This window comes from Misgurnus anguillicaudatus, chromosome 17, assembly GCF_027580225.2.
Source record: "Misgurnus anguillicaudatus chromosome 17, ASM2758022v2, whole genome shotgun sequence".
NCBI lineage: Eukaryota > Metazoa > Chordata > Actinopteri > Cypriniformes > Cobitidae > Misgurnus > Misgurnus anguillicaudatus.
The window spans coordinates 41,651,508-41,679,232 of NC_073353.2; the positions used below are offsets into that span (position 1 = coordinate 41,651,508).

The window sequence follows — 27,725 nt, forward strand, 5'->3', positions numbered from 1 at the left end:
AGACTACTTTAGATGACAGAAAAAATATTTACTGAATATTCATGTATAATAATAATGAAGAAAAATTAGGAAAATGATGTGTCCATGCCTGATGTTCTCATCCTCCGCAACACTTTTTGAGAACAGTTTAAGCACACATACAGAATTTGAATAAAGTTTGATTTTGAGTGACCAAGCACATGGACCAGTTACTTCAAGATGGCTACCAGGTAAGATCATTTTTTTACAGTTAATTTGAAATATTGTCTTGTCAGAATGCTTACACGACATTTTGATTATCATTACCGCAACAGATGCTTATTAAATGTTAATTTAATTAATAGAAGCATAATACTTTGATTTTAAATGCATGTGCAGAATCTCCAAATTATGTTCTTTCAGGTTTGTCATGTCATTTTGAAAATATGTCAGTCTTGATGTTTCCTGACTGTTGCGGTAATGAGATTTTTTAGGACTAATTTTTTAAATTATGTTACAAAAAGTGTTAAATTATAAGTAAAAGTTTTTAAATTAATGTTCCCATTTACTCCAGACTTTGTTTTTCAATGTCTGGTGGGAAAAAAAGTAAATTTAAGCAATTTTTAAATTCTCATGCTTGACATTTTTAAAACCAAGTTTTCGTGAGCATCACCCATACAATATTTTTTTCTGGAGCGATCTCTCTCCTCAGAACGTGAAAACACAGTGGAACTGCAGGTAAGCACCGCAGCTTTTAAATGTGGACATTGATCATTTATTTTATCGTGACGTGACTATTAAAACACGTTATGAGATATCACCACTGATATATTTATAAGCAGCATGCAAAAAACATCTCTCTGACACTTATATAGTACTGACAAGAACAAAGTCTAATAATAATCGAGTGCTCGTATCGCGTTAAGATTGAATCGGAAAGCTATAGTAACATTATATAAGTATAGTTTTATTAACTTTTACCTCGCGCCAAAACAATAATAACATAAAAGACACTATGAATAAGAAAACAAGTAATAGTTTGATCATGACACCAAATACTGCTGATTTGATCTCATTTTGACGATCATAAACAAACAAGGCCAACATGAGAGCCAGGGTATCTCTGTCAGAGATGTAGCCCAGAGAGGGCGGTGGTCAGCGGGGCGAGTGAACACTGACGTCCATTCATGGCTCTGGTTCTCATACCGAATCTTACTAAGCAAACGTTCAAACCGGCGCTATCTTTACTAATCAACTGCAGATTTAAATATAATACATATATATTCTCAACTGAACTAATCTTAAAACTACACTTTGTATAGAAACGGTAATATAAAGAAATGGCTTTTCCGTCCATTGAGTTATTATGAGATTCAAAGCAGCCGAAAGTGTTACCTGTCATTCTGGCCGCCCTCAAATCCGTGGCGGAAGAAGTAGTTCTCAAACAAAGAGGCTTTTAAAATAACTCCGTTGTTGTTTTCTAGTTTTCTTTTTTGAAACGTGTGCCGTCGAACTGTTGTATAAAAGCAATATCGCTCTCGGAGTCGTGTGATATAGAGCTATATCACACTCCTACTCGAACGATACTGCATAATCAGCCCATTAATGATGATGAGGATTCAATCATTTAACATGTATTACGTAATTTGTGGTACACAGCAAAAATTGATTTTCAAGAAAAAAATGTCTTAGTATTTTTGTCTTGTTTTCAGTAAAAATATCTAAAAATTCTTAAATGAAAATGCTTTTTCTTGATGAGCAAAATGATCCAAGAAAATAAGTCTAGTTTTTAGACCAAAAATATAAAATTTAAGTGATTTTGTGCATAAACCAAGCAAAAAAATCTGCCAATGAGGTAAGCAAAAAATCTTGAACATTTTTTTTAAACACTAAATTCAACAACAATTCAAGAAAAATTAGCTTACCCCATTGGCAGGTTTTTATGCACAAAATCACTTAAATTTGACATTTTTGATCTAAAAACTAGACTTATTTTCTTGGGTCGTTTTGCTCATCAAGAAAAAGCATCTTAATTTAAGAATTTTTAGATATTTTTTACTGAAAACAAGACAAAAATACAAAGATTTTTTTTCTTGCAAATCTTTTTTTTGCAGTGAAGGTATGCGTTTAATTAAAATCATCATTTTTGTTTTATTCTGCCGACTACTGACAACATTTTTGCAAAATTCCTAATAAATATATATATATATATATATATATATATATATTTTAATTATTTACTTTGAAAATTGAAATGGGAAAAACATGGTCCAAATAACAAAAAAAGACAGTTTTTTAAATCTTAAATCCTGCAGAGAAAAGTTCAAATTCATTTTCAACAACAAAATGCTAATGGCAACACTGTCATGACTGCAACTTTCTTAAAACTGATGCCATTAAAGGCAGGGTGCACGATTTTTGAGAAAATTTGGAAAAGGGAGTAAGGCCGAGTACCAAAACACACTTGTTGCGTATGTGTGGGGCGTGTCTATCAAAAGAAGTTCCAGATTCTATTGGGGTAGGGGCGTTTTTGTTTAGGTGATTTCAAATGTCAACATTGGCTTTCAGAGATTGTGTACCCCGCCTTTAATCCGAGTGTGGAAAAGCCCAGGCGCTCTAAAATTGCCAGGGAGCGGGAACAAATCACTTCTAGTACAACCACTCTAGTACAAGGAAATGTCAGAGTATTACAAGCTCATGTGCCAGGAAGAGTACGAATCATGCACATTACAGAGGGAGTCCATGCAGTGTGCATGTAGATCCGAGCAAGAGTCCAAGACGCTTGCATTAAGTCCAGGTGCGTGCGAGAAGGAATCCACGCACGTTAAAAGTGAAACCCACAAACCCTCATGTTAATGTGAAACTATGATAATAATAACCATCTGCAACTATTGTCATGAAAGCCCGCTATTAGCGATATGTCTGACGATCGTCGATACAAGATACTATCGTCTATCGGCACAACCCTAACTCAGATCATGTTCTCACACAAGAAGAGCAGATGATGAGACGGTGAAACCCACCACAGTGTGTCGGACTCTCATCACTGTTGTCTCCGCAGTCATTATCACCATCACACAGGTATGAGCGCGGGATACAGATGTTGGTGCTTTGGCATTTGGTGTGCTCTGGCTGGCACGTTCTGTCAGCTGTAAAATAATAAAGCAACTGATGAGGTGGAGAAATCATTACGGATGACTTACCACAAATTCTTTGTTTTTTTCTTTATGGTTTAGTTAAGCAACTTACGGCAGTTTTGTTCATCTGAAGTCCCATTATCAAAGCAGTTATTGATTCCATTGCAGACGTATTCTCGTGCGATGCAGCGGCCGTTGTTGCAGGTGAACTCAGTGTTGGTTTCGCACGGGCGAAACAGGCAACCTGTCTCATCACTGTTGTCACCGCAGTCGTTGTAGTGGTCACAGCGGTAGTGATACGGCACGCAGCGGCCGTTTCCACATGTGAACACAGTGGGCTCACAGGTGTGAAATGCTGCGAAGAAAAAATAAATACAAAACTCATAGAAATGGAACAAAAATCAAAATGAACCAACAGGAACTACCAACTGTTTTACCTTCACTAACTCTCTATTTTTACTTTCCTAAAATGTTTAATATTACCTGAGAGAGAAATAAATGCTGCCACTTGTGGGACTGCATGCAAAAGAGCAGCAATGAGAGATGTTAGTGCTACAGTATGTCCAATGAACATCTAGTCTGTGGCTTTGATCCGAAACCTAGAAAGCACCCTTGATGACTACTGCCTAGATAGGTGGTTGCCGTCTAAAGGGACAGTATTTATTAGATATAATTCATTAAATCTTGTAAATTATTCATATAATTCAAAGTACACTATGAGCAACATCTATTTGGGTTTGTCTGCCATAATTGATGGATTTTAACTCTTTCCTCGCCATATCTGGTCAATTAAGAGAAAACGCTTCCCTGCCAATGATGAGTTTTAAAAGCAATCCATATTTCCACTATTATCCACTAGGTGGCGCTCTTAGCCAACTTATAAAACACTGAAGCATACCCTGATCCAAAAACAGTAAAAACTCTGCGTATGTTTTGAATCAGATCTCTTACAAAAGTCTTTTATAAAAATGCTATTTTCTCAGCTTTTTGCTCAAAATTTGGTATTTTTGAAAATAAATGAAGATAGGATGAAACTTTATTTTTTCAAAGAAGATGGTCTCTGTTTTTTATTTGATATAATGCATATTTATATATTTTCATCACATACACTGCGGTCGCAAAATTCTGGTCTCTTAACTCTTTCCCCGCCATTGACGAGATATCTCGTCAATCAAGAGAAAACGCTTCCCCGCCAATGACAAGTCTTTCCGTCTTTCCGCAATACCACTATTATTTCCCTTCCGCAACTTTTTAAAACTGGAAGTATTGCCCTATGGCAAGCTGCTGCATGTCCGTGTCTGTTTTAAAGATCGCTCTGAATGGGATCTCTTTGAAAAGTCTGTCACAAAAATTTAATTATCTCTGCTTTTTGCTCAAAATGTGGTGTTTTTGCAGAAACCTACCCATATTCAAAAGCTGATTACAAAAGAAATACTGAAGGTAGGATGAAACGTTTTTTTTTTTTTTGAAAGCAGAGGGTCTGTTCTTTCATTTGGTATATTGTATGTTTATTTGAAGAAGAACATTTTCTGGAAGGCATTAAACTTTTGTGAAAATCATGAAAAACGCTGGTGCTGGCTGGCAACTTTTTTTAAAAACGCTGGCGGTGAAAGAGTTAAATATCTCTAGAATATCAAAAGTGTCTAAAGGTGGTAGATCCTTTTCCTACTTAGCACCTAAGCTCTGGAATGATTTGCCAATTGATGTCCGAGAATCAAACACAGTCGATCACTTTAAATCTAAACTTAAGACTTTTCTCTTTAACAAAGCATTGACACAATTAGTCTAGTAAATGTACTTATCTCGCAATAGTTAGCCTGTATGGAACAAAGCATTCACATAACTCGTCTGGGTAAGATACTAATGACGTAATAGCTAGCCTGTCTGGAACCGAGCATATATTAAACCACAACACTGTGTGACACTTGCATTACATGTGAACGGACCCTACACTAATAGGATTTTGTTTCTCTCTCCCTGTCTCGTCCTCGATATATATATATCTCCCAAGGGTTTTTTTTCTTCCTAGGACTTGTTTTCCTTATAGGCTTTAAAAGTCGAGAGGTTTTTCTCCTAGGGGGGTTTTTCAACCCCGGGGAGTCAGTCGACATTGGCTTAACTTAGCACTCTCTTCTATACGTTATATTATTAATACGCTCACTTGTAAAGTTTATTAATAGCCGCTGCATTTTGCTACTTATGTTGTCTGTTGATTTTTCTGTGTTTCCCCTGCATCTATTAATGTAAAGCTGTTTTGAAACAATTACCAATTGTGAAAAGCGCTATATAAATAAAATTGAATTGAATTTAAAGAAGAACATTTTCTGGAAGGCATTCAACTTTTTTTAAAAACGCTGTTGGGGAAAGAGTTAAAAAGCTAATCGCAATGCATTATGGGATTCCATTCTCCATTACGCATGCACATGATGACAGTCAAACTGGTATATTGAAAGGCCAAATTATCATACTACTGTTTCATTGTTGGAACAAAGCATGACAATGCCCCCTTAAAATGCTGCCTATACGTACATACTGTAGGCATCTCACTAGTTTTTGAACCAAAGCCTTCACTGTAAATATAAAGGTGCTTCATGATGCCTCAGAAGATCCATTTTTGGCTGAATGGTTCCATAAGGAACCTTTAACATCTAAAAAGTTCTTAAGATCATAAAAATATATGAAGGAAATGATTATTTTATGGCATCGCTATGATGAATCATTTAAGCACCTTTATTTTTAAGAGTATATATGAAGAGTTTCGTTGCAAAACGAGATAAATCCATTTTTTAACATTTTTGACAAAACATGTTTATTATTATGTTATCATGTTATTATTTTGTTTTATGGTGCTACTTAGCTGTATTTTTTAAGTTATAAAGGTTTAAATCAAAACAAACCAACTGCAGTTGCATTGAAATTAATTTGACACAACCAAAAAACGAGATTTCTGAACAATTAAAAAAACGGTGGTTATCTCGTTTTGCAACGAAACTCTTCATATCTACATGTGATGTGAGGTAAGCAGGAATACACACCAAAAACGAAATGACTCTTGGGTCCTGGAGCAAAAGATTTGATGCAGATATTAAGGCAAGAGGAAGAAACATTAGTAAAAAGGTTTGTCAGCATGCAGGATGAAAACAAAACGACCAGCAGCAAACAGAGACGGTGTCAGATAGCAGCAGAAAGATTTTTAAGCATGCTATTTAATTTAATACATTAAGTCAAGTAAATTTATAAAAGCAAAAAGCAAATGAAACATCACCGTTTGGTTTAAAGCTGCAATCCGCAACTTTTACCTCTCTATCACCATTATTGTTTATAACATAAATTGCAAGTACTTTTTGCAAGGTTTTATCTTTTTGTGAGTTAAAGTCAAATAAAAATCAAACTGATAATAACCAACAGCTTAAATCACTAGTATATGCTTACTGTAAATAAGCTTACAGTTTTTTTATGTACTAACCAAAAAGTTACATTAAAAAATGCATTAGTAAAATTCATTATGAAAGTAAACATCATTGTCCCCTACTTATTTCCCAATTTTTTTAAAGAAGGGTTTCTATCCTGAAACTGTACTGAATTGCCATGAAACTACAACTGAAAGAATCTGAACAAGCAGATGAGATTCGAACAACTACGCAGCTTACCGCAGACCCTTTCCAGTTCATCACTGCCATCGCCGCAGTCGTCATCATTGTCGCATTTCCACTGCGCACGAATGCAGCGGCCATTCATGCAAGTAAACTGACCCGGCTGGCAGCGTGTACCATTGTCAGGTATACAGTATTTATTGTCAGCCAAATACCAGCGGCCCTCTGACGGACACTGACACTCTGCTCCCTGAGGACCTGCAAGGAAACAGTCACTTAAAAACAATGCACATTTGACAATAAATGTACATTATAAATGCTGGATTTTAAAGATGATTCAAACATTTTGAACAAATAAATAAAATGAACTTTTCGTGTCTATGACCCTACCAGGAGTGCAGATATGGCTGCAGCCGCCATTGAACTGTTCGCAGGGACTGCCGCACTGCTGCTGTTTGTTGTTGGACAGCACGTGGATGTCCATGGGTCGGGAAGGAAGGTTTTGTAGCATCACCCTCTGGTCGGACCCGTCGTGCTTGTTTGCGCGGTAGATGCTGCGGGTGTTCCAGTCCGTCCAGTAGATGTGTTGGTCATACACCGTCATTGCGAACGGGTAGATAGCTGTGCTCACGATGACCTCACGGTTGGCTCCGTTAAGAGAGCACCTCTCGATCTTCTGCCTGAATTGAGAAAACAGCTTTAGTCATTGTCTTACAAATTACAAACAGTCACTGTGTATTTTTACAATACAGTTGGATGGACTATATCATAATAGATGTAGATGCAAAACCAAAGTATTTCCAATAAAACATCATTTACTAGCATGCTACAATGTCAGCTTTGTGTATAGCTAAGTAATCTGAGTAAGTAGTATCTTGGATGAAAATGTAAATCTAGTAAAAATCTTACAAGCTGGCATCTGCCCAGTACAGCCTCTGATCTTCATAGTCGAGCGTCAAACCATTTGGCCAAACCAGACTAGTGTTGACGATCTCTGTCCTGAAGTTTCCTCCCAGTGTAGCACGCTCTATCTTTGCACTGGTTCCCCAGTCAGTCCAGTACATATAACTGAACACAGAAAGAGAAACGAAATTAAGTTAAATTAAAATACAGATGAAAGTGATTTAAGTCAACATTTAAGTCATGAGAATCAATCAGCGACCTTTGGGTTACAATCTCAAACTCTCCAACCATCAGGCCACGACTGCCCTAAAAAAGATGTAAAGAAAACACATCTATTCACAGAGACTTACCCTCTACATGGATCCAGCATGATGGCTCTGGGTCGGGGGACATGAGCTACAACAGTCCGCTGAGATCCATCCACAGCCATGGAGCTGATGGTCTGATTAATATAGTCGCTGTAATAGATCCGCTTATTGATCCAGTCATAGGCAATACCGTCAGGAGCTCCCAGATCTTTACGAACAAGAGGAAATCATTAAAATGCAAAGACAAATGTTATACGAAAAAATAGGGATTTAAAGTAGAAAATATTTTAAACTTGGGCTCTGTTTAAGATTTACTATCTGTCTACAGGTGTGTGCACATCAAAAGCGGATCAAATATGCACATAATGTTATCCACTCTAGATTACTGAAGGGATTGCTTGTTTTTTGTGTCACTCGCGCAAATAAAAACAATGCTCTCCTCGATTTTCGGATAAAACCAGATTTGTCAAACCAGACTTATCAATAAGCTCATCGCTGATTGGCTTGCGCGGCAACACGTCGTACAAATTCAAATAGAGTTAAAATGTCTCAACTTGTGTGGAAGACAAGACTAAAGCGAGTATTGAGCGTTCTTGGCAATCACTATCCCCAATTTGAGTCATTTACGTCTTTGCATTGACTTTTATATAATCTTCTATAGTATGAAGCCCATTTCTTCCACATAAGAAAAAAAATATGCTCTGGTAAATCATAATTATGAGATAAAAAGTCAAAATTGTGACTTTAACAGAAAAAGAGCGCTCACGCTTCAATATTTCATTGACAAGACAGCTGACTCAGTGCTTGCCTAGCAATATAAAAAGCCGCGCCACACTGCTCTTTATATAAAGTGACCAAAAAAGGCAGTGCAGCGCACCTTGCGTTTCCAAGCATTTAAAACACGTTTGGTGTGATTATTAGTCATAATTATGAGATAAAAAGTCAAAATTATGACATAAAAAGTCATAATTATGAGATAAAAAGTCAAATTTATGAGATAAAAAGTCATAATTATGAGATAAAAAAGTCAAAATTATGAGATAAAAAGTCATAATTATGTGATAAAAGTCAAAATTATGAGATAAAAAGTCATAATTATGAGATAAAAAGTCAAAATAATGAGATAAAAGAAGTCAAAATTATGAGATAAAAAGTCAAAATTATGAGATGAAAAGTCATAATTATGAGATAAAAAAGTCAAAATTAAATAATAAAAAATAAATAAAAAAATATGGCTTTTAAAGTCAAAAATTTATATTCTTAATCACATTATTATGAATTTTAATCTCACAATTTCAACTTTTCATCTCATAATTACGACTTTAAAAATCATAAAAAAAACTTTCATAAAAAAGTCATTAAAAATTAAGATTTTTTTTCTTATGTGGCGGAAATGGCCTTCCATACATATGTCAACTTAAAACAGCCTTAAAATCTCAATTTAAACAGCCCAAGAATTTTATTATAAAAGGATTTCAAACCTCCAATTTCACTTTAAACTAAAATAAAAAGTTTTCTAACAAAAAGTTTTCAAACTGTCATATGCCTAAATTACCTTCAGACCTAAAATCCTTGTTGTAACCACCCAAAAATTTTAACTACACAAGGCTTCAATTTATAAAAGATTCTGCAAACTACATTAGTCCTATTCTGTAAAACCTACAAACATTTTAATTACTTCAGATTTAATTACTTTTGCTCAAGCCAACATCCAAAGTTTACCTTTGAATGACTATGCATGTTGTCTTAGACTTTCCTTTATAGTTAGATTTTCATTGTCTGTCATTGTGTGTTAACAGTTTAAATAAGCCACTTACCTGAAGCCACTACTGTGGCAGGTGAGGTAGGTGAAGCCAAAGTAATAAAGCTAATCTTGCTCTGGCCCGCTCCAGAGCTCTGGGTGAAATAAATCCTGCCGTCCAGCCTGTCGAAATCAAGAGCCACTGAAGTCCGCGGTACGTTGACTACAGGAAAGGGCAACGAATGATCCTCCGGATCCAGCCGCAGCGACCGTACCGTGCTTTCTGTGGTGTATATAAGGTAGTCATCCCGAGACACAACACAGCTGCTGCCATCTGCGGCCAGATTCCCAAAAGCGCAGGCACACTTTCTGGTCTGAGCGCCATGGATGGCAAAGCAGAGGTGAGCGCAGCCTCCGTTAGACTGCAAACAAGGGTTGCCATTAAGTTCTTGGGCTGAGCTCAGCTGCATCCTCCGGTCAAAGATCGTGACGTCTCGAAGCATGTTGATGTTGTCTCTGATCACTGCCGGCTGGTCTGTCGCTCCTGGATGTTTGCTGGCTTGGAAAACTTTCTTTAAGTTTCTATCCACCCAGATCACATTACCCTCGAACACGGTGACGCCGTACGGAGTCGGATAGCGACTCCCATACCGCACAACTTCCGTCTCGCCCCCTTCAGGCTGAACACGTGCGATCATGTCCAGTGAATCGTCCACCCAATAGATGTATCCATCTCGGTGGTCCAGAGCCAGACCCCTGGGTGTGACGATGCCAGAGGATACGAGCACCGTCCGATTGGTACCATCAAGAAAGGACCGCTCAATTTTGGGTGTCTGTCCATAGTCAGCCCAGAAAAGGTATCTGTTCTTGGGGTCCACCACAATATGGCGTGGCATGTCTACTTGGGTCTTGAGAAGCACACGACGGAAGGTGGTATTAAGTCGAATGACTTCAATGTACGTCTCGGTCAAGAAGGCATTCGTGAAATAGAGGTTTCCTGTTGGAGACAGGCAAAAGGCAAAAAAACTGTAATAAGGAAACAACAGTACAGAAACATCACCTTAAAAGTAGAAATCAGTGTGCAGCATTGCTTTAAAAGATTATGACACATGGCACTTGAGTTACATCTGTGCAAGCTTTCAACTGTTGGTCTATGTAGACATTAGATTGATATCTTCGCTACCACGTTATTTATGAAGATATTGGGGTATGAACAAAAGGGTCAGGTTTTGGCTAGATGGGATACAGCCATGAAAGTTGGGTTTAGTGTTAGGTTTGGGGGTAAAGTTTGTTAAAAACAGCAAATTTGGAAAGATTTCATGAGATTTTGGCCATTGCTGTATCCCTTCTAGCCATAACCCTAGGGTCATAAATAACTTTGAGGTTTCTTTGATCAATTTGTAAACCTTTAATCTTCCAAATGCCACCTAACTGGACTAATATTAACAGCAGTTCATTAACTAGTCCCTACAGTTTGTCACCAGACAGCCTTGACCTCTGAACCCGTTCTAGAACATTCCTGTCGAACAGCGTTCGCTACATGAAAGAAGGCGTTCACATAACCTCCTGCGACTCCTTTGAAGTAGCAAATATGATCAAAAAGATGTTATGCAAACCTAAAATTTTATTTTGTGGATATAAAGATGACATAAACTCTGATTTACAAAAGCTTTATCTGTACAAAAAAAATCTGAGCTGATCTACTAATGCAATCTACTGAAAATTGTGCAATTTATCAAAATATCTGGCTAGGGGTGGGTGATATATTAAATAGATAAAATTGAAATAATTTTGCTAAAGATATAAAATTACAGGATATTGTGAATATTGTTGAAAATAAAGATCAATGTGCAAAAGACAGCGCCAATAGGTCTCACAAAGAGCGCAAAACGTTAACTTGTCATTATTAAAAGAAGACAGAAAGCGACACGGGTGTGGGTGGTAGCAAATGCATTTTTCTTCATCTCAGGCAGTATTTACATGTGACCCTGGACCACAAAACCAGTCATAAGAAGATTTAATAATTATGCTTTCCATTGATGTATGGTTTGCTAGGATATCAATTTTGGACAAGATACAACTATTTGAAAATCTGGAATCTGAGGGTGCAAAGAAATCAATTGTTGAGAAAATCACCTTTAAAGTTGCCCAAATGACATATTAATAATGATATATTTTTATATATATTTTTGGTAGGAAATGTAAAAAATATCTTCATGGAACATAATCTTTACTTAAATATATCCTAATGATTTTTTGGCATTAAAAAAATATAATATTGAAACATAATGTATTTTTGGCTATTTCCACAAAATACACATTGCAAAAAATGATTTTCAAGAAATCATTTTCTCAGTATTTTTGTCTTGTTTTCAGAAAAAAAATCTAAAAATTCTTAAATTAAGATGCTTTTTCTTGATGAGCAAAACGACCCAAGAAAATAAGTCTAGTTTTTAGATAAAAAATATCAAATTTAAGTGATTTTTTGCATAATACAAGCAAAAAAATCTGCCAAAGGGGTAAACAAATATTTCTTGATTTTTTTTCTTGAATTTAGTGTTTAAAATTTTTTGCTTACCCCATTGGCAGATTTTTTTTTGCTTGTTTTATGAACAAAATTTAATATTTTTGATCTAAAAATTATACTTATTTTCTTGGGTCGTTTTGCTCATCAAGAAAAAGCATCTTAGAATTTTTAGATATTTTTACTGAAAACAAGACAAAAATAATAAAAAGACAAAAATATTTTTTTTCTTGAAAATCATTTTTTGCAGTGTAAGTCTTAAGTAAAGAGTTAAGTAGTTTGTAGACCAAAAACATCAAATTTAAGTGATTTTGTGCATAAAAAAGTAAAAAAAAAATCTGCCAATGGGGTAAGCAAAACATCTTGAAAATTTTTCTTAAAACAAAATTTTTCTTAAACTAAATTTTTTTGGGTCGTTTTCCGCATCAAGAAAAAGTATCTTAATTTCAGAATTTTTAGAGATTTTTACTGAAAACAAGACAAAAATACTAAGAAAATGTTTTCTTGAAAATCATTTTTTGCAGTGCACACATGCTACTTCTGACTGGTTTTGCTGTCCAGGGTCACATAGTATTTCAGTAAATAGTAGCAAGGGGCTGTTTTTGCATTTTGAATGTTCAATCCAAATCCAGCTTTTTCAAACTGGGATGAAAGAAAATCCCCTTTTTTGTGGATTGTCAAATTTTGGAAAGATACTACGATTTAAGGTATTTTCCCAGCCCTATATATGGTACTTCTCTAAATATTAAATGACCCTGTAAATCAAGCACAAGCCCTCACCTGCCGCCCAGTCCACAGCAATGCCTCGAATACCGTTACGTCCGATCCCAGAGGTAACGATGCTTCGAAACCCAGAGCCGTCGGGTTTGATCCTGCGGATACCATTCTGAGATGCTACAGTACTACTGAAGTCACACCAATAAATGAAACCAGAAGCCATGTGCACGTCTACATGAAGTGCATTGCGACCTATGGGACACACAAACAAGTACATTTTACAAAATAATTGTAGTTATTTTCCATCAGTTCAGTTCAAACTAAGTTCATAACCCAAATCTAATTTGGTTATACAAAATGATCGTCCAGTCGTAATGAAGACCCACCTCTCCCCGCTATGGGCACCATGGATTCCGAGTGGTCGTTTCCCTCCAGACTGAAGCCCTTGATAGCAGTCAGCATTGAGATGACCACATAGGACTGGTAAGGGGCACAGGTTCTGTTATCCGCATTGAGTTTAAAGCCTGTTGCGCAGGCACAGCTGAACAGACCACCGGGACGTGGAAGACACAACTGCTCGCATGACCCCATGTTATTACTACAGCCGTTAGAGGAGCCTGCTGATGCTAAAACGCATACAAAGAAAATAATGAGAGTTAGAGGAGAGTTAATTTTTTTATTACAAATTATATTATCAGATATCTCTAAATGCATTAAAGGAATATTCCACTTCAGGTAATTTACTCACCCCCATGGCATCCATAATGAATAGAAATAAAATTTTTTGAGGAAATCATTCCAGCTTTAAATGGCTCTAAACGATCCCAACTGAGGCATAAGGGTCTTATCTAGTGAAACGATCGTCATTTTCGCCCAAAATTAAAAATATGTACTTTTTAACAACAACTTCTCGTCTTGCACTTGCTTTGTGATGCGCCAGCATGACCTAACGTATTGCGTAAGTACATCGAACGGTCGCGCATTACGTATGTGAAACTACCGCTCCAGTGTTTACAAGTGTGGAGAAAGATGACCGCTCCGACGTTGTATGAGAAATAATACTAATAATTGTCACTTTATTGTTTAAGATGGTCCGCAAGTGTGCGTTTCACATATGTAACACGTGAGCTTTTTCAATGTGATCAAGTAATACATAAGGTCGCACTTGTGCGTCAAATAGCTAGTGTAAAAGTACTTTTTTTGATCTGTTCGCTAGACATGACCCTTGACAAAGAAAGACATAAACATCTTGGATGACATGTGTGTAAGTAAATTATTGGTATTTTTTTAAAGAAAGTTTAAAGATTTGTTCACCCCAAAAAGACAATTTTCTCATAATTTACCTTTATGTCATCCCAGATTAGTAGTTTAATGAGTATTACTACTTTCCTGTACATCACGCGACACACAAGAACTAAGAATATTTGAAGCTACAGACATGCTGCTATATTTGAATTTAGTGCTTGTATGCATTTTAATATTTTTAGAAAAGTTCAAAATGTTCATTATTTTCGGGTACACCTTGTTTTACGACCGGAGTCGTTGAATTATGCCGAGTTCAGACTGCATGATTTTCAAACTAGTCGAGTCACAGATGTTTTACACTGTGTGACTATCTGGGGTAGCATTCAGTCGCTGTTTTAGACTGCACGATGTATTGGCGACAGGAGGTTTCACACTGCATGACTTTACCGTAGGAAGAATCGGCGACAGCTTTGTCCCGTTCCGCAAACTACGTACAGGTATCACAACCAAACGCATTCTCACGTGAGACTGGGATTATTATTAAAAATGGTAGCCCACAAAAAGCTTACCATACAAATTGCATGTGCGCTCATTAGCAGCAAAAAGAAGAAAAAATAAAGATTATGAAGGAGGAAATGTTTGGAGAGACTCCTCCCCGAACTTCCAGCTGTCATGTATGTTGCTCTCTCATTGGCTGTAGGTCATTGCCGATGTTATTTTCAGTCTGAACACATTTCACACGGCATGATTTTGAATCGCCGACCGGTCCAGATATTTAGCATGCCAAATATCTCACGGGTGTCGGCGACTCGTCTGCGATTCTCTCAGACCACGTCTTTGATAATTCACACTGTGTGATCGCATGCACGAGCATCTATTTGCCTGTGATTTCAGGCTTTCGTCTGCGATTTCTCAAAACCTGTCGGTGAGTCAAAATCAGGGCTAAAATCGTGCAGCCTGAACTCGGCATTACTTTAATAGATGTGGGGGACTATTGGAGCTTCATCATTTTGGGTCCTGTATGAGATAAAATTACACAATTTTACTATAAAATTTGTGTTTAGTAAATAAAGTCGTGTATATTTGGGATGGCATAAGGGCGAATGAATTATGAGCGCATTTTTATTTTTGGGTAAATTATTCCTTTTGGTTAGCACATGGTTATACAGACACATGCCGGTTGACAGGTAGATCAGGTCAATCGGTCTATTTTGTAGTGCACACTAGGTCTGTTCTAGTATACTAATATTTCTAGTATACACATGGCCTAATATTAAGAGACCTCTGTCATCCCTGCTGAAAAAACCAGCATGGACCAGCATGGGAATTATGCTGTCTATGCTGGTTTAGCTGGTGGTCACCAGCATATCAGCACCAAAACACAACATATGCTGGTATGACCAGCATGGGATGCTGGGGCTAATGCTGGTTTGATGCTGGTTTAGCTGGTGCTGATGCTGGTTTAGCTGGTGCGAATGCTGGTGGTGATGCTGGTTTGATGCTGGTTTAGCTGGTGTTCACTAGCAAACCAGCACCAAAACACAACATATGCTGGTCTTGCTGGTATGCTGTTTTTTTCAGCAGGGATTGTCGCCTCCCGCTTACAGCCATATCACAATAGATGGCTCAAAGAATGAACGTGTCCATGAAGGGGTCATACAATAAGATAAAAAGTCGAGTGTCCCCCGAGGCGGAGAGTGACTAATTGGTAAAGCGATATCCTATTGAAAGTCATTCATCCTTCTCTGGTAATTGCTACATGGACATCAAGTTTACAATTATTTCCAGAGAGACCACCCTAAGACCACAGTGAATAAACCAGACAAAAATGGTCTGAAAAGGGCCAGTCAGCTCTTTTCATTTGGCGTGTCCTCCAAGCAAAACTACATCAACATGAATTATATAATACTATAATGTCTTCTAAGATACCTTCTTTAAGCTAAGGCATCATTTATATTCTTTTAAAACAGTGCCTGTATAGTTCATATTTTTTAATAATTTATTGTACTCACAGTCTCTGTGGTGCACTTTAAGTACTCTAAGACCGGCAACATTATCCCGCATTACGACCCGGTTAAGTCCTGTGGCTTTGTCGACACGCTCGATCACCTCAAAATCTCGATCCGTGAAATACAGGTAAGAGTCGTACACGGCCACGCCCCAGGGGTGGGACAACCCATTGACTATAGTGATACGGTTTGATCCGTCTGGGTCGCCACGCTCAATCTGAAAAAAAAAGAGAAACAATTGTAAAATGTATATATTGTGTTAAATAAATCTAAATATCAAAAATATAAATTATATGGCAACAATTTACAATAAGGTTGTAAATAAAACAAGCCAAAAAATCTGCCAATGGGGTAAGCAAAACATTTTTCTTGAACACTAAATTCAAGAAAAATTCAAGAAAAACTTGCTTACCCCATTGGCTGATTGTTTTGTGCTTATTTTATGCAAAAATACTAAGATTTTTTTTTTTTTTTTGCAGTGTAAACATCCTTGAATCATTGTCAAAGATAAAACTTGTTTTCAGAAAATTTATCTTAAATCATGTATATACTGTATATTTTTTTAATTTTCCTTGTTTTAGAAATAAACCATACAAAATTGTGTTAAGATGCTGTTAACTCTTTCCTCGCCAGCATTTAAAAGAAGTTGCCAGCCAGCGGCAGCATTTTTTAAGATTTTCACAAAAGTTTAATGTCTTCCAGAAAATTATATGGTGGATAATAGCAGAAATACGGATTGTTTTATCTTAATTAAAGAGTTAACTCGTCAATGGCGTGGAAAGAGTTAATCTGTAATAGGCAGATGACTTGGTGCATCACTTCAATGTTAATTTATGCTATACATTTTAACCAATTTGAGTCAAATTTATAGAGATGAAAAAGTCATACCACACCAGTTCCAGTGACGGCCCAGTAGAGTTTATTCTCTCTGATATCTATGGTAATAAACTCGACATGTTCAAGGTTATGAGTAAAGAGAACCACAGGATTGGATCCGTCCATATCTGCTGATGCGACCTTAGCCGGGATACCGCTCTCTGTTCCCTGATCAGTCCAATACAGCTTTCTGAAACACAAAGACAGGACATTATTAAACACCACTGTCTCTGAAACCCCATTAATAATTACAGCACACACTGTATGGCATCTTTGTACTGCGTTTATGTGTTTACACTATAATACAGCTTTATCTGGATATCTTTGTTTCCCTATATTCATGAACATAATTAGTGAGGAAGTAAAAAAAAACAATTCATTCGACATTTCAAGTACATTTACAAAAACACAAGCTTATGGGATCAACTTCTCTACCCATTTTATTTTATGCACCTGTCCGTGACCACGCAATTGATTAAAGATTTTGGGTTATTTTTGTTTTTATTATTTAAGGGACGAGTCATAATGCCATCACAAGAGCTTATCTCTGTGTCCACTTGGACTTACCCACGTGCTGGATCCACTGCAATGCCAATCGGATATCCCGCTCCTGTAGGTGAGCCGTTGTTAGTGATGAGAGTTTTTCTATATTGAAAATCTCCTTTTAACTTCAGAACCTAAAACAGACACATCAGACAAAAAAGTCATATTTTTAGTGATCATATTTTTATCTTCCCATTGTCTGTAACATATGCTGAAAACAAGACCTTCCTGGTTTCTTACACAAGATACGAGACACTGACACAGCACATCTTACTGCTTTAAAAGCCAATTATATTGAAGAGCAGGGACACACAATATACAGAAATCACACCATGTAGCTACATTGCAATATTACGCAATAACTGAATGATTTCAATACTTCAAAAGTTATATATAATCAAAGTTTTAGGTCAATGCAGACAGTGAAGAGACTGGTGAGACAGGGAGATTAATGCTTTTTTATTAATCTTGTGAAACATGTGGGTGATTCTCACGAAACCATTGAAACACCATGGCACTAATGATTTTAGCTTTAAAATGTGTAATATAGTAATATTAAAAAGCATCAGAATTAACACAATACTGTGTTCTACCTTGCACAATGTGTGATTTCAACATAAGAATTTATAATTGTACATTTTATCTCATTTTCTGCTGAAATTTTCATTACCGCAATGTGTCCGGCTGTGTTTGAATATGCGTTATGTTGTAATTTAATCAAATTAACACAAAAATATTAAGAAAAAAAATAAATGGATGTTTTGCTAGATTACTTTAGATGACAGAAAAAATATTTACTGAATATTCATGTATAATAATAATGAAGAAAAATTAGGAAAATGATGTGTCCATGTCTGATGTTCTCATCCTCCGCAACACTTTTTGAGAACAGTTTAAGCACACATACAGAATTTTAATAAAGTTTGATTTTGAGTGACCAAGCACATGGACCAGTTACTTCAAGATGGCTACCAGGTAAGATCATTTTTTTACAGTTAATTTGAAATATTTGTCAGAATGCTTGCACGACATTTTGATTATCATTACCGCAACAGATGCTTATTAAATGTTAATTTAATTAATAGAAGCATAATACTTTGATTTTAAATGCATGTGCAGAATCTCCAAATTATGTTCTTTCAGGTTTGTCATGTCATTTTGAAAATATGTCAGTGTTGATGTTTTCTGACTGTTGCGGTAATGAGATTTTTTAGGACTATTTTTTTAAATGATGTTACAAAAAGTGTTAAATGATAAGTAAAAGTTTTTAAATTAATGTTCCCATTTACTCCAGACTTTGTTTTTCAATGTCTGGTGGGAAAAAAAGTAAATTTAAGCAATTTTTACATTTTCATGCTTGACATTTTTAAAACCAAGTTTTCGTGAGAATCACCCATGTATGCAGATTGTATAAAGATCAGTGGCGGCTTGTGATCGCTCATCCGAGGGGCGCAAATTCAAAATAAGTGTTCGGAGTGTCATGCGTGTTGCTCGTGTTTTCAAAATATGTGTGTGTTGCATCACGTGAACCATGTGCATCACATGTCCTGCCAAAACAAGTGCCTGCCGCACACGCGTCAAAATCGTCCATGACAAAAGAGACGCTCACGTTCACAAAATACACGCAAGACACTCCCTTAACAGTAAACTCTGATTACGCATGAGATTATGTGAGTATCTGGCAAACGCGAGCGTCTCTTTTATCATAAACCCTTTAGACGCGTCTGCAGCAGGCACTTATTTTGACAAGACACGTGATGCAAATATTTTGAAATTACGAACCACGCGTTGTGACGAACTTCGCATTGTGCGCCCTCGAAAAAGAAGTCACCAGCTGCCACTGGTAAAGATTATTTTCAGTTTAATTAAATATAATTTCAATTAATTAACTTTACAACTTAAGTATTATCGTATCACAAATCATAAATCACATTATCATGCAGCCTTATTACAAAGAGATTTTACTCTGCATACAAGCCAAATCAAAGTGCCAAACATAGTCTTTTTATATTTTATGTCTACACAAAGGCAACCTATGTGTATTTACTGAGATTAAATGTCCTAAATGATAGAAATCTGCCCAAACACTGCGTGATGTCAGCAATTGTGGGCGGGGCCTATCACTGACACTGATGAGAAATGGGGGTGGTCAAGCTATTTCATTTGCATTTATGCATTTGGCAGACTTTTTTATCCAAAGTGACTTACAGTGCATTACAAGCTTTACTTTTTTTATCAGTATGTGTGTTTCCTGGGTTCAAACCCCTGACCTTTTGAATTGCTAACGCAATACTCTACCACTGAGCTATGCAGGAGCACTTTCAAAAGTACTACAAATAAAAGCACGGTTAAATTTGAAGTTTTCCTGACCTCTATAGCCTGTGAGGAAGGGTTGGAGTAGTACAGGTTGTGTGTCATCCAGTCCAGAGCCAGACCGACCGGAGAACCCAAGATGGCTGCCGGCGCAAACTCAGTTCGGTTAGTACCATCTGATTTGACCCGATGAATTTCACCCTGTGAAAAAGAAGAGTGCACTCTTAAAATCTCAATTCAATTTAAGAGGCAGCAAGCTTTATTCAAATAAATCACTTTACTTTATAACATTTTTATTTAAACAGATGATAATAAGAGAGGTGTGTGTGTTGATTATTTACTGGATGTTCCACCCAATAGATCATCTGCTCAGCATCATCAAAGTCAACATCATATCCATTATGCAGCCCGGCGACCGGTACCATGGCGTCACTGCTCTTGTCATTGGGATTTAGTGGGATACCGTAGATGATGCTGTCTCTCACCACAACCAGAAATGGATCCTCAACTGCACAATCATCAACCATATATTATACACAGCCCATGTGTTTCTCATGAACATTATTATAGAGTCAAAGCATGCAAGTTTCGTAAAAAGTATCACATTTTTCGCATTCGTAGCAAGCATTTTGAGAGATGTTTTGACAGTACAGAGCCACTTTACAAGTGAACACCAAAATCCAGAATGACAAACAAAATGCAGAATACAGAGACAAAACATAAAAACAGATTGTGGCAGATAATTACAGAACAGCTTGGAAAACAGGATGGTATAGGTTCTGATTTAAAATTAAATCCAGACAGCAGACGACTCCGAAGTCAGCAGGTCCGGTCTGCTGTCTGGGAAGGGTGTATGAAAGATTATACAGTATTGTGCTCAAGTTAACTAAACAATAGCTTATTGCTAATGTGATTTATCCATTTGCAGTGAATAGTTGTATCGTTTTGTATTACTTTTTTTTGCGAAAAAAACGCAAATGAAAATTTCATACTTCAGTGTGTAAAGATCTTAAGTATCACTTAAAGGAATATTCCATTTTCTTAAAAGAAAAATCCAGATAATTTACTCACCACCATGTCATCCAAAATGTTGATGTCTTTCTTTGTTCAGTCCAGAAGAAATTATGTTTTTTGAGGAAAACATTGCAGGATTTTCTAATTTTAATGGACTTTAATAGAGCCCAACATTTAATACTTAACTTAACACTTAACAGTTTTTGTCAACGGAGTTTCAAAGGACTATAAACAATCCCAAACAAGGCATAAGGGTCTTATCTAACGAAACGATTGTTATTTTTGACAAGAAAAAAAATATATATATATATACTTTTAAACCAAAACTTTTCGTCAAGGTCTGGTCCAGCGCGACCTAACGTAAATGCGTAGTGACGTAGGGAGGTCACGTGTTACATATATAAAACGCACATTTGCGGACCATTGTAAACAATAAACTGACACTAAGACATTAATTAGTATCAGTTGACATACAACAACGTAGGAACGGTCCTCTTTCAACACACTTGTAAACACTGGGGCGGAGTTTCGCGTTCGTCCTCTGTGACCTCTTGACTTCATGACGTATTGCGTGGGGTCACGCTGGCGCATCACGACCGGATCTACATGACGAGAAGTTGTGCTTTAAAAGTGTATATTCATTATTTTTATTGTCAAAAATAACAATCGTTTTGCTAAAAAAGACCCTAATGCCTCGTTTGGGATTGTGTATAGACCTTTGAAACTCCGTTGAAAACTGTTAAGTGTTGAGTTGAGTATTGAATGTTGGGCTCTATTAAAGTCCATTAAAATTAGAAAAATTCTGCAATGTTTTCCTCAAAAAACATAATTTCTTCTCGACTGAACAAAGAAAGACATCAACATTTTGGATGACATGGTGGTGAGTAAATTTTCTGGATTTTTCTTTTAAGTAAATGGACTAATCCTTTAAGGCCAGTTAACACCGAGGATAAAAACCACAGGTAGATGTTGAAAATTTCCCTTAAGAAAAACACCAGTATCTCAATGACAGTGGCTTCATGTGCGGTTCATATTTTCCAAATATGTGTTCTGCGCGTCGAGTAATCCTATGTGCATCACGTGTCTTGGCAAAATAAGTGTCTGCTGCAGACGCGTTTAAAGGGTTTATGATAAAAGAGACGCTCACATTAGACGGATACTCGCATAATCTCAGGCGTAATCAGAGTTTAATGTTAAGGGAGTGTCTTGCGTGTATTTTGTGAAAGTGAGCGTCTCTCTTTCATTCTTTGACAAGATTTCTGTGCAATATGACTCTGTGAAGTCGGTCGTCGCTGACTCATCGGAGAAATGCGAAGCTTGCCATCAGCAAGTAGCCTACTCAAGCCCAAGTCTCTAATGCTCAATCATAAAAGGGAAATATTGTAGGTTACCAAATATCTCAAGATGTTTGTTTTTTTTAATACTAATTAGTGGTGTAACGGATCGCAGTTGATCAGTGATCCGTACATATCACGACCCACAGTTCGTCTCGCATGCGGTTCGCAGATTACTGGGCAAATTTAAATAGGGTGAAGTTGATAATTTGCATGTGTTTCAAAGGCTTGCAAATGTTAACACTTAAGTGATTTTAAACAAAATTATTCGCAAAAAGGCGCTAAAGTGAGCTATTTCGGTATTTTACAATTTTTATTCCACATGGTTGAATGTGTCCGATCCAACTCCAGTCAAACGTGATTATCCCTATGCCCTTCAAAGATTAAAACTCTTGATGTATAAATTTGAAAGAAAGTTGGGCAACTGTGTCTCACACTGCAAAAAATTACTTTCTTACTTAGTATATTTGTCTTGTTTTCAGTAGAAATATCTACAAATTCTTAAATCAAGATGTATTTTCTCAATGAGCAAAATGACCTAAGAAAATAATACTAGTTTTTAGACAAAAAATATACAATTTAAGTGAATTTGTGCTTAAAACAAGCAAAAATATCTGCCAATGGGGTAAGAAAATTTTACTTGAATTAGGTGTTTAAGAAAAACGAAATCTTACTTCACAATTTTTTTCTCACCCCATTGGCATATATTTTTGCTTGTTTTAAGGACAATTTCACTTAAATTGTATATTATTTGCCTTAAAACTAGAATTATTTTCTTAGGTCATTTTGCTCATCAAGAAAAAGCATCTTAATTTAAGAATTTTTAGATATTTCTACTGAAAACAAGACAAAAATACTAAGTAAGAAAGTAATTTTTTGCAGTGCATGTAGTCCATTAAAATACATTTAGAGAACAAAGCACTGAAAAACAATGTTATTTTCACATGTGGAGCGACTGTTTATGCTGCATCTTCTTCCCGAAGCGCTTTTTGAAATTTGTCCTCTGTCTGTGTGTGTATGTGCGCGTGTTTAAGTGCACTCAAAAGTGCATACACGGAAAGATGCGTTTCAAAAAGCAAGCAAACAATCTTTCTGTTCTTGACAGGACACATACAAACAAAATGATCTCAAAATACCACAATATTCTTTTTCTAATAAAAACATTTGTTAAAGTTGTTTGCCAATAAACGACATGGCAGAAATTGTCCTTAATTCATGTATAATGTTGAAACAAATGTAGACATGTCAGAATTACAGTTATGCCGCTTACATAATGTAGCCTTTTATAATGTTTGATGAAGAGACTAAAGAAAAATTATGTAGACCAATAATTTAAGTTTAATGTCCTAATGATCAGCCTACTTATTTGTATGTCCCACAGCTGACATGGAACGTTATTAGCTGGTTCGGGAACTTAATTTTTTTGTTCTAACCGGTTCAGGAACGTCAATTTTAGGGTTGAACCAGAAACCAGAAACGTTACCAATTGGGAAAAAAATCTAGTTCAAAGCCCTGCTCCGAACACATATTTTGAATTTGCGCCCCCTCGGAAGAGCAGTCACGACGAGCCGCCACTGCTCAGTGAGAGATAAACAGCCTATTGGCCCGCTGTGTGTCTGGATTAATTGTTCTAGTCTCATGGAAGAATGCACTTGACGTTGCTAACAAAGACTGAAAGCTGAGCGGGGCTGAGCGTTTGCTCTCAAGTGAATGTTAAGAACTTCTTAAGAGAGCTTTCAGATGAAACTGTCAGGCCCTTTATAATAGTAAAAGTGTGTCTTTAAATGGAGCTTAAATTGAAAATAGGTTTCATTCCATTGAAATCTATATCCAGTTTAACAAGTGCCTGCTACAGTCATTGAATGAAAAGCAGATTAAACAGAAAAGCCAGCATTTAAGACATAGATGTGTTTCTTTTTAAAATGGAGAGTAGCATACTTAAAGGACAAGTTCGGTATTTTACACTTAAAGTCCTGTTTTCAGATTGTTTATGATGAAATAGAACGGTTTTGATTGAAATTTGGACATATGATGCTGGCCCGATAATTTTCGGGTGTTGGTTGTTTTACCTCCCACCTCTACAATGGCTGTATAGGTGCACCGAAACAATCCTTCCTAAAATGCATTAAACTTTTGTTTACAAAAACTCAGCGAGTGGTCAGGGGTGTTCACTGATATGCTCACACAAAAATCGCTGCAAAAGATGCTTTCTAACAGGTTTTTTAGCATTCTTTGTAAACTTGTGGACCTATTTTTCCAAACGCCTCACACCCGTATATTCTTCCGCTTAGAGCTTGAATAATAGACACTCCAGACCAGTTGGTGGCGCTAATCCGTCCATTGCCAATTGCAAGAATAGAAACAAAGTTCCCGGCGCGGAGTAATACCGTACCTCACAGCACATCTAATACAAGTCAATGGAGTTGGCAAAAACTAAGATAAACCTGTTGGAATGCGTCTTTTGCAGCGATTTTTGTGTGAGCATATTAGTGAACACCCCTGACCACTCGCTGAGTTTCACGTCTTTGTAAACGAAAGTTTAATGCATTTTAGGAAGGATTGTTCCAGTGCACCATTAAACCCATTGTAAAGGTAGGAGCTGAAACACAAACACCCAAAAATTCTCGGGGCAGCCGCATATGTCGAAATTTCAGTCAAAACCGTTCTATTTCATCATAAACAATCTGAAAGCAGGGCTTTAAGTGTAAAATACCCAACTTGTCCTTTAAAAACAATAAAAGCAGAAATAATGAAGTGATTTTGTGCAAGCAGGTGTATGTTTTACCTCTAACACAGGTGAATAGGTCAGCGGCGAGGGTCCATCCAGATGGGCAAGCACAAGAATAAAACCTCGGACCAATCGCTGACAGAAGACAGATATGAGTACAGGGGCTCAGATGAGGGTCACAAGGATTATAACCTGCAAAAATAACAGAAGAATGTGACACATTTTTATTATTTAATGTTTCTTACAGATATACACTGCAAAAAATGATTTTCAAGAAAAAATGTTCTTGGTATTTCTGTCTTGTTTTCAGTAAAAATTTCTAAAAAAATTTGGATTGAGATACTTTTTCTTGATGAGCAAAACGACCCAAGAAAATAAGTCCAGTTTTTAAACCAAAAATATCAAATTTAAATTATTTTGTGCGTAAAACAAGCAAAACAATCTGCCAATGGGGTAATCAAAAATATCTTGAACATTTTTCTTAAACACTTAATTCAAGAAAAATTAAAGAAAAATTTGCTTACCCCACTGGCAGATTTTTTTTGCTTTTTTATGCACAAAAATCACTTAAATTTGATATATTTGGTCTAAAAACTACACTTATTTTCTTAGGTCATTTTGCTCATCAAGAAAAAGCATCTTAATTTAAGACTTTTTAGATATTTTTACTGAAAACAAAAATACTAAGAAATTTGTTTCCTTGAAAATCATTTTTTGCAGTGTAGCGTTGAGCCCTAAATGAACTGGAATGACTGTAAATTCTTGTTTTGTACCTGTAGGCTGTCTGACAGGGTGAACTGCCACCAGGCCCATGGGCTGGGGCAGATTGTACAGCATAACCGTCTGGTTCTGTCCGTGCCACTTGTTGGCCCGGATCACGCGGTTGATGTATCTGTCGGTCCAATACACAAAATCCTCAAAAATCGTAATTGCGTGGGGATGTTGCAGTACCTTTTCATTTAAAAACAAGAGGTGTTTAATTTACATGTGTATACATTTAAAAAATAAACATTTGCATATATTATTTATTTGCATATGTGACCCTGGACCACAAAACCAGTCATAAGGGTCAATTTTTCAATCATCTTAAAGCTAAATAAATAAGCTATTGGTGTATGGTTTGTCAGGATAGGACAATATTTAAAAATCTGGAATCAGAGAGTGCAAAAAAAAATCTAAATTTTGAGAAAATCGCCTTTAAAGTTGTCCACATGAAGTCCTTAGCACTGCATACACTTATTTTTTTTTTACAAAATATACAAAATATCTTCATGGAACATAATCTTACTAAGTATTCTAATGATTTTTGGCATTAAAAAATTATTTTGACCCAATACAATGTATTGTTGGCTATTACTATAATACTATATATACCCAATTATATTATATTATAATTGTGACTGGTTTTGTGGTCCAGGGTCACATATTTTAAAGGGCACCTGTTATGCAAAATCCACTTTTACAAGGAGTTTGGACATAATGTGTGTTGGCAGTATGTGAGCACAACCACGCTACGATGAAATAATTTACCCGCTCCTTGTTTTTTAATCCCCATTAAACCAAAGCAGTCTCTTTAGACATGCTGTTTTGATTGTCTTATCAATGTGAGGTCACATTGATAAAGCCCCGCCCACTTACAGTCCTGCATTACCATAGTTTTACCCTCAGCGAGTTGTACTCTGTCTACTAGACAGTATTGTCTCAGACTGTATTAATCAGATCTATTTTAACTAAAAGTGTTCACTGTCTGTATGTAATGAAGTGATGATCTGTAGCTCATTTGCATTTAAAGGTACAGACATTAAAACAACGCGTTTTTGCTCCCACCTAAATAGGGGCATTGTGGACATGCTATGATAAATTATCTGTGGGGTATTTTGAGCTGAAACTTCACACAGATATTCTGGGCACACCTGAGACTTATATTACATCTTGCAAAAAGGTCATAATAAGTGCCCTTTAAAAAAAACATTTATGATGGCCTAGTAAAATACAGCCCAACTGTAAGACAATAAAAGTATAAAACTGTCTCACCAAATCACTGGCCAGCACTTGTTTCCGGTTCTTTCCGTCATAATCGCAGTAATCAATGAAGTCCAGGTAAGCATCAGCAAAGTAAAGCATGTTGTTGGGATAGTCAATAGTTAGGCCATTGGGCCAATAAAGTTTGTCGCTGATAATCGTGGTTCTTAACTTTCCATCCATACTGGCCCTTTCAATACGAGGATTTCTTCCCCAGTCTGTCCAAAACATCAGATGTGTGCTGAAATATTAATGCAGATTAGTTTAGTCTAAGGATTATGTTTAATATGTAATCAAATTTTTGGCAGCCCACCACCACGACGAACAACACATCCATGTTTTGTATATAAACATCACTGAGTATGAGTAAGGGGCATTAGATATTAAGAGACAAGTTTACTCTTTACATAGTATTAATCTGTGGCACACAAACTCTGAAACACTGTTCTTACTTATTTCTAGGGTCCAGTACGAGACCTCTGGGATTGGTCACATTCTCACTAATCAACACTGTCCTGTGGGATCCGTCCAGTTTGGACACCTCTACGGTCTCCAACACGTAGTCTGTCCAGTAAAGGTTTCTGCCAACCCAGTCAACAGCGAGACTTTCGGTGACTGTGACTCCACTGTCAAAAATCTGGCAGATGAAAGAAATGTTTGGGATGATAATGGGGAAAAAAAAAAGTTTATGCACAAACAAAAAAGCGTTTGTGACATTGACGAACATACAGGGTTTATAGTCAGCATGACACTTTCACTT

General features: G+C 36.5%; 1 protein-coding gene across 3 annotated transcripts in view; it reads right to left on the reverse strand.

Annotated features, from left to right (window-relative positions):
- lrp2a (low density lipoprotein receptor-related protein 2a) overlaps positions 1 to 27,725 on the reverse strand; it is a 121,605-nt gene that overhangs the window by 46,995 nt on the left and 46,885 nt on the right. For 2 of the 3 annotated variants that reach the window (XM_073854779.1, XM_055214577.2), the window contains 18 exons: positions 27,418 to 27,602; positions 26,978 to 27,206; positions 25,717 to 25,894; positions 25,001 to 25,135; positions 20,209 to 20,375; positions 19,925 to 20,068; positions 17,579 to 17,688; positions 17,024 to 17,201; positions 16,139 to 16,352; positions 13,268 to 13,507; positions 12,945 to 13,133; positions 9,717 to 10,637; positions 7,942 to 8,107; positions 7,598 to 7,756; positions 7,079 to 7,368; positions 6,746 to 6,946; positions 3,208 to 3,450; positions 2,982 to 3,107 (listed from right to left, as the gene is read on the reverse strand). In XM_073854779.1, the coding sequence (XP_073710880.1) occupies positions 2,982 to 3,107; positions 3,208 to 3,450; positions 6,746 to 6,946; positions 7,079 to 7,368; positions 7,598 to 7,756; positions 7,942 to 8,107; positions 9,717 to 10,637; positions 12,945 to 13,133; positions 13,268 to 13,507; positions 16,139 to 16,352; positions 17,024 to 17,201; positions 17,579 to 17,688; positions 19,925 to 20,068; positions 20,209 to 20,375; positions 25,001 to 25,135; positions 25,717 to 25,894; positions 26,978 to 27,206; positions 27,418 to 27,602 (4,075 nt within the window). Of the gene's footprint in view, positions 1 to 2,981; positions 3,108 to 3,207; positions 3,451 to 3,578; positions 3,612 to 6,130; positions 6,155 to 6,745; positions 6,947 to 7,078; positions 7,369 to 7,597; positions 7,757 to 7,941; positions 8,108 to 9,716; positions 10,638 to 12,944; positions 13,134 to 13,267; positions 13,508 to 16,138; positions 16,353 to 17,023; positions 17,202 to 17,578; positions 17,689 to 19,924; positions 20,069 to 20,208; positions 20,376 to 25,000; positions 25,136 to 25,716; positions 25,895 to 26,977; positions 27,207 to 27,417; positions 27,603 to 27,725 lie in introns of all 3 variants that reach the window. The other variant, XM_073854777.1, reaches the window with a different exon arrangement.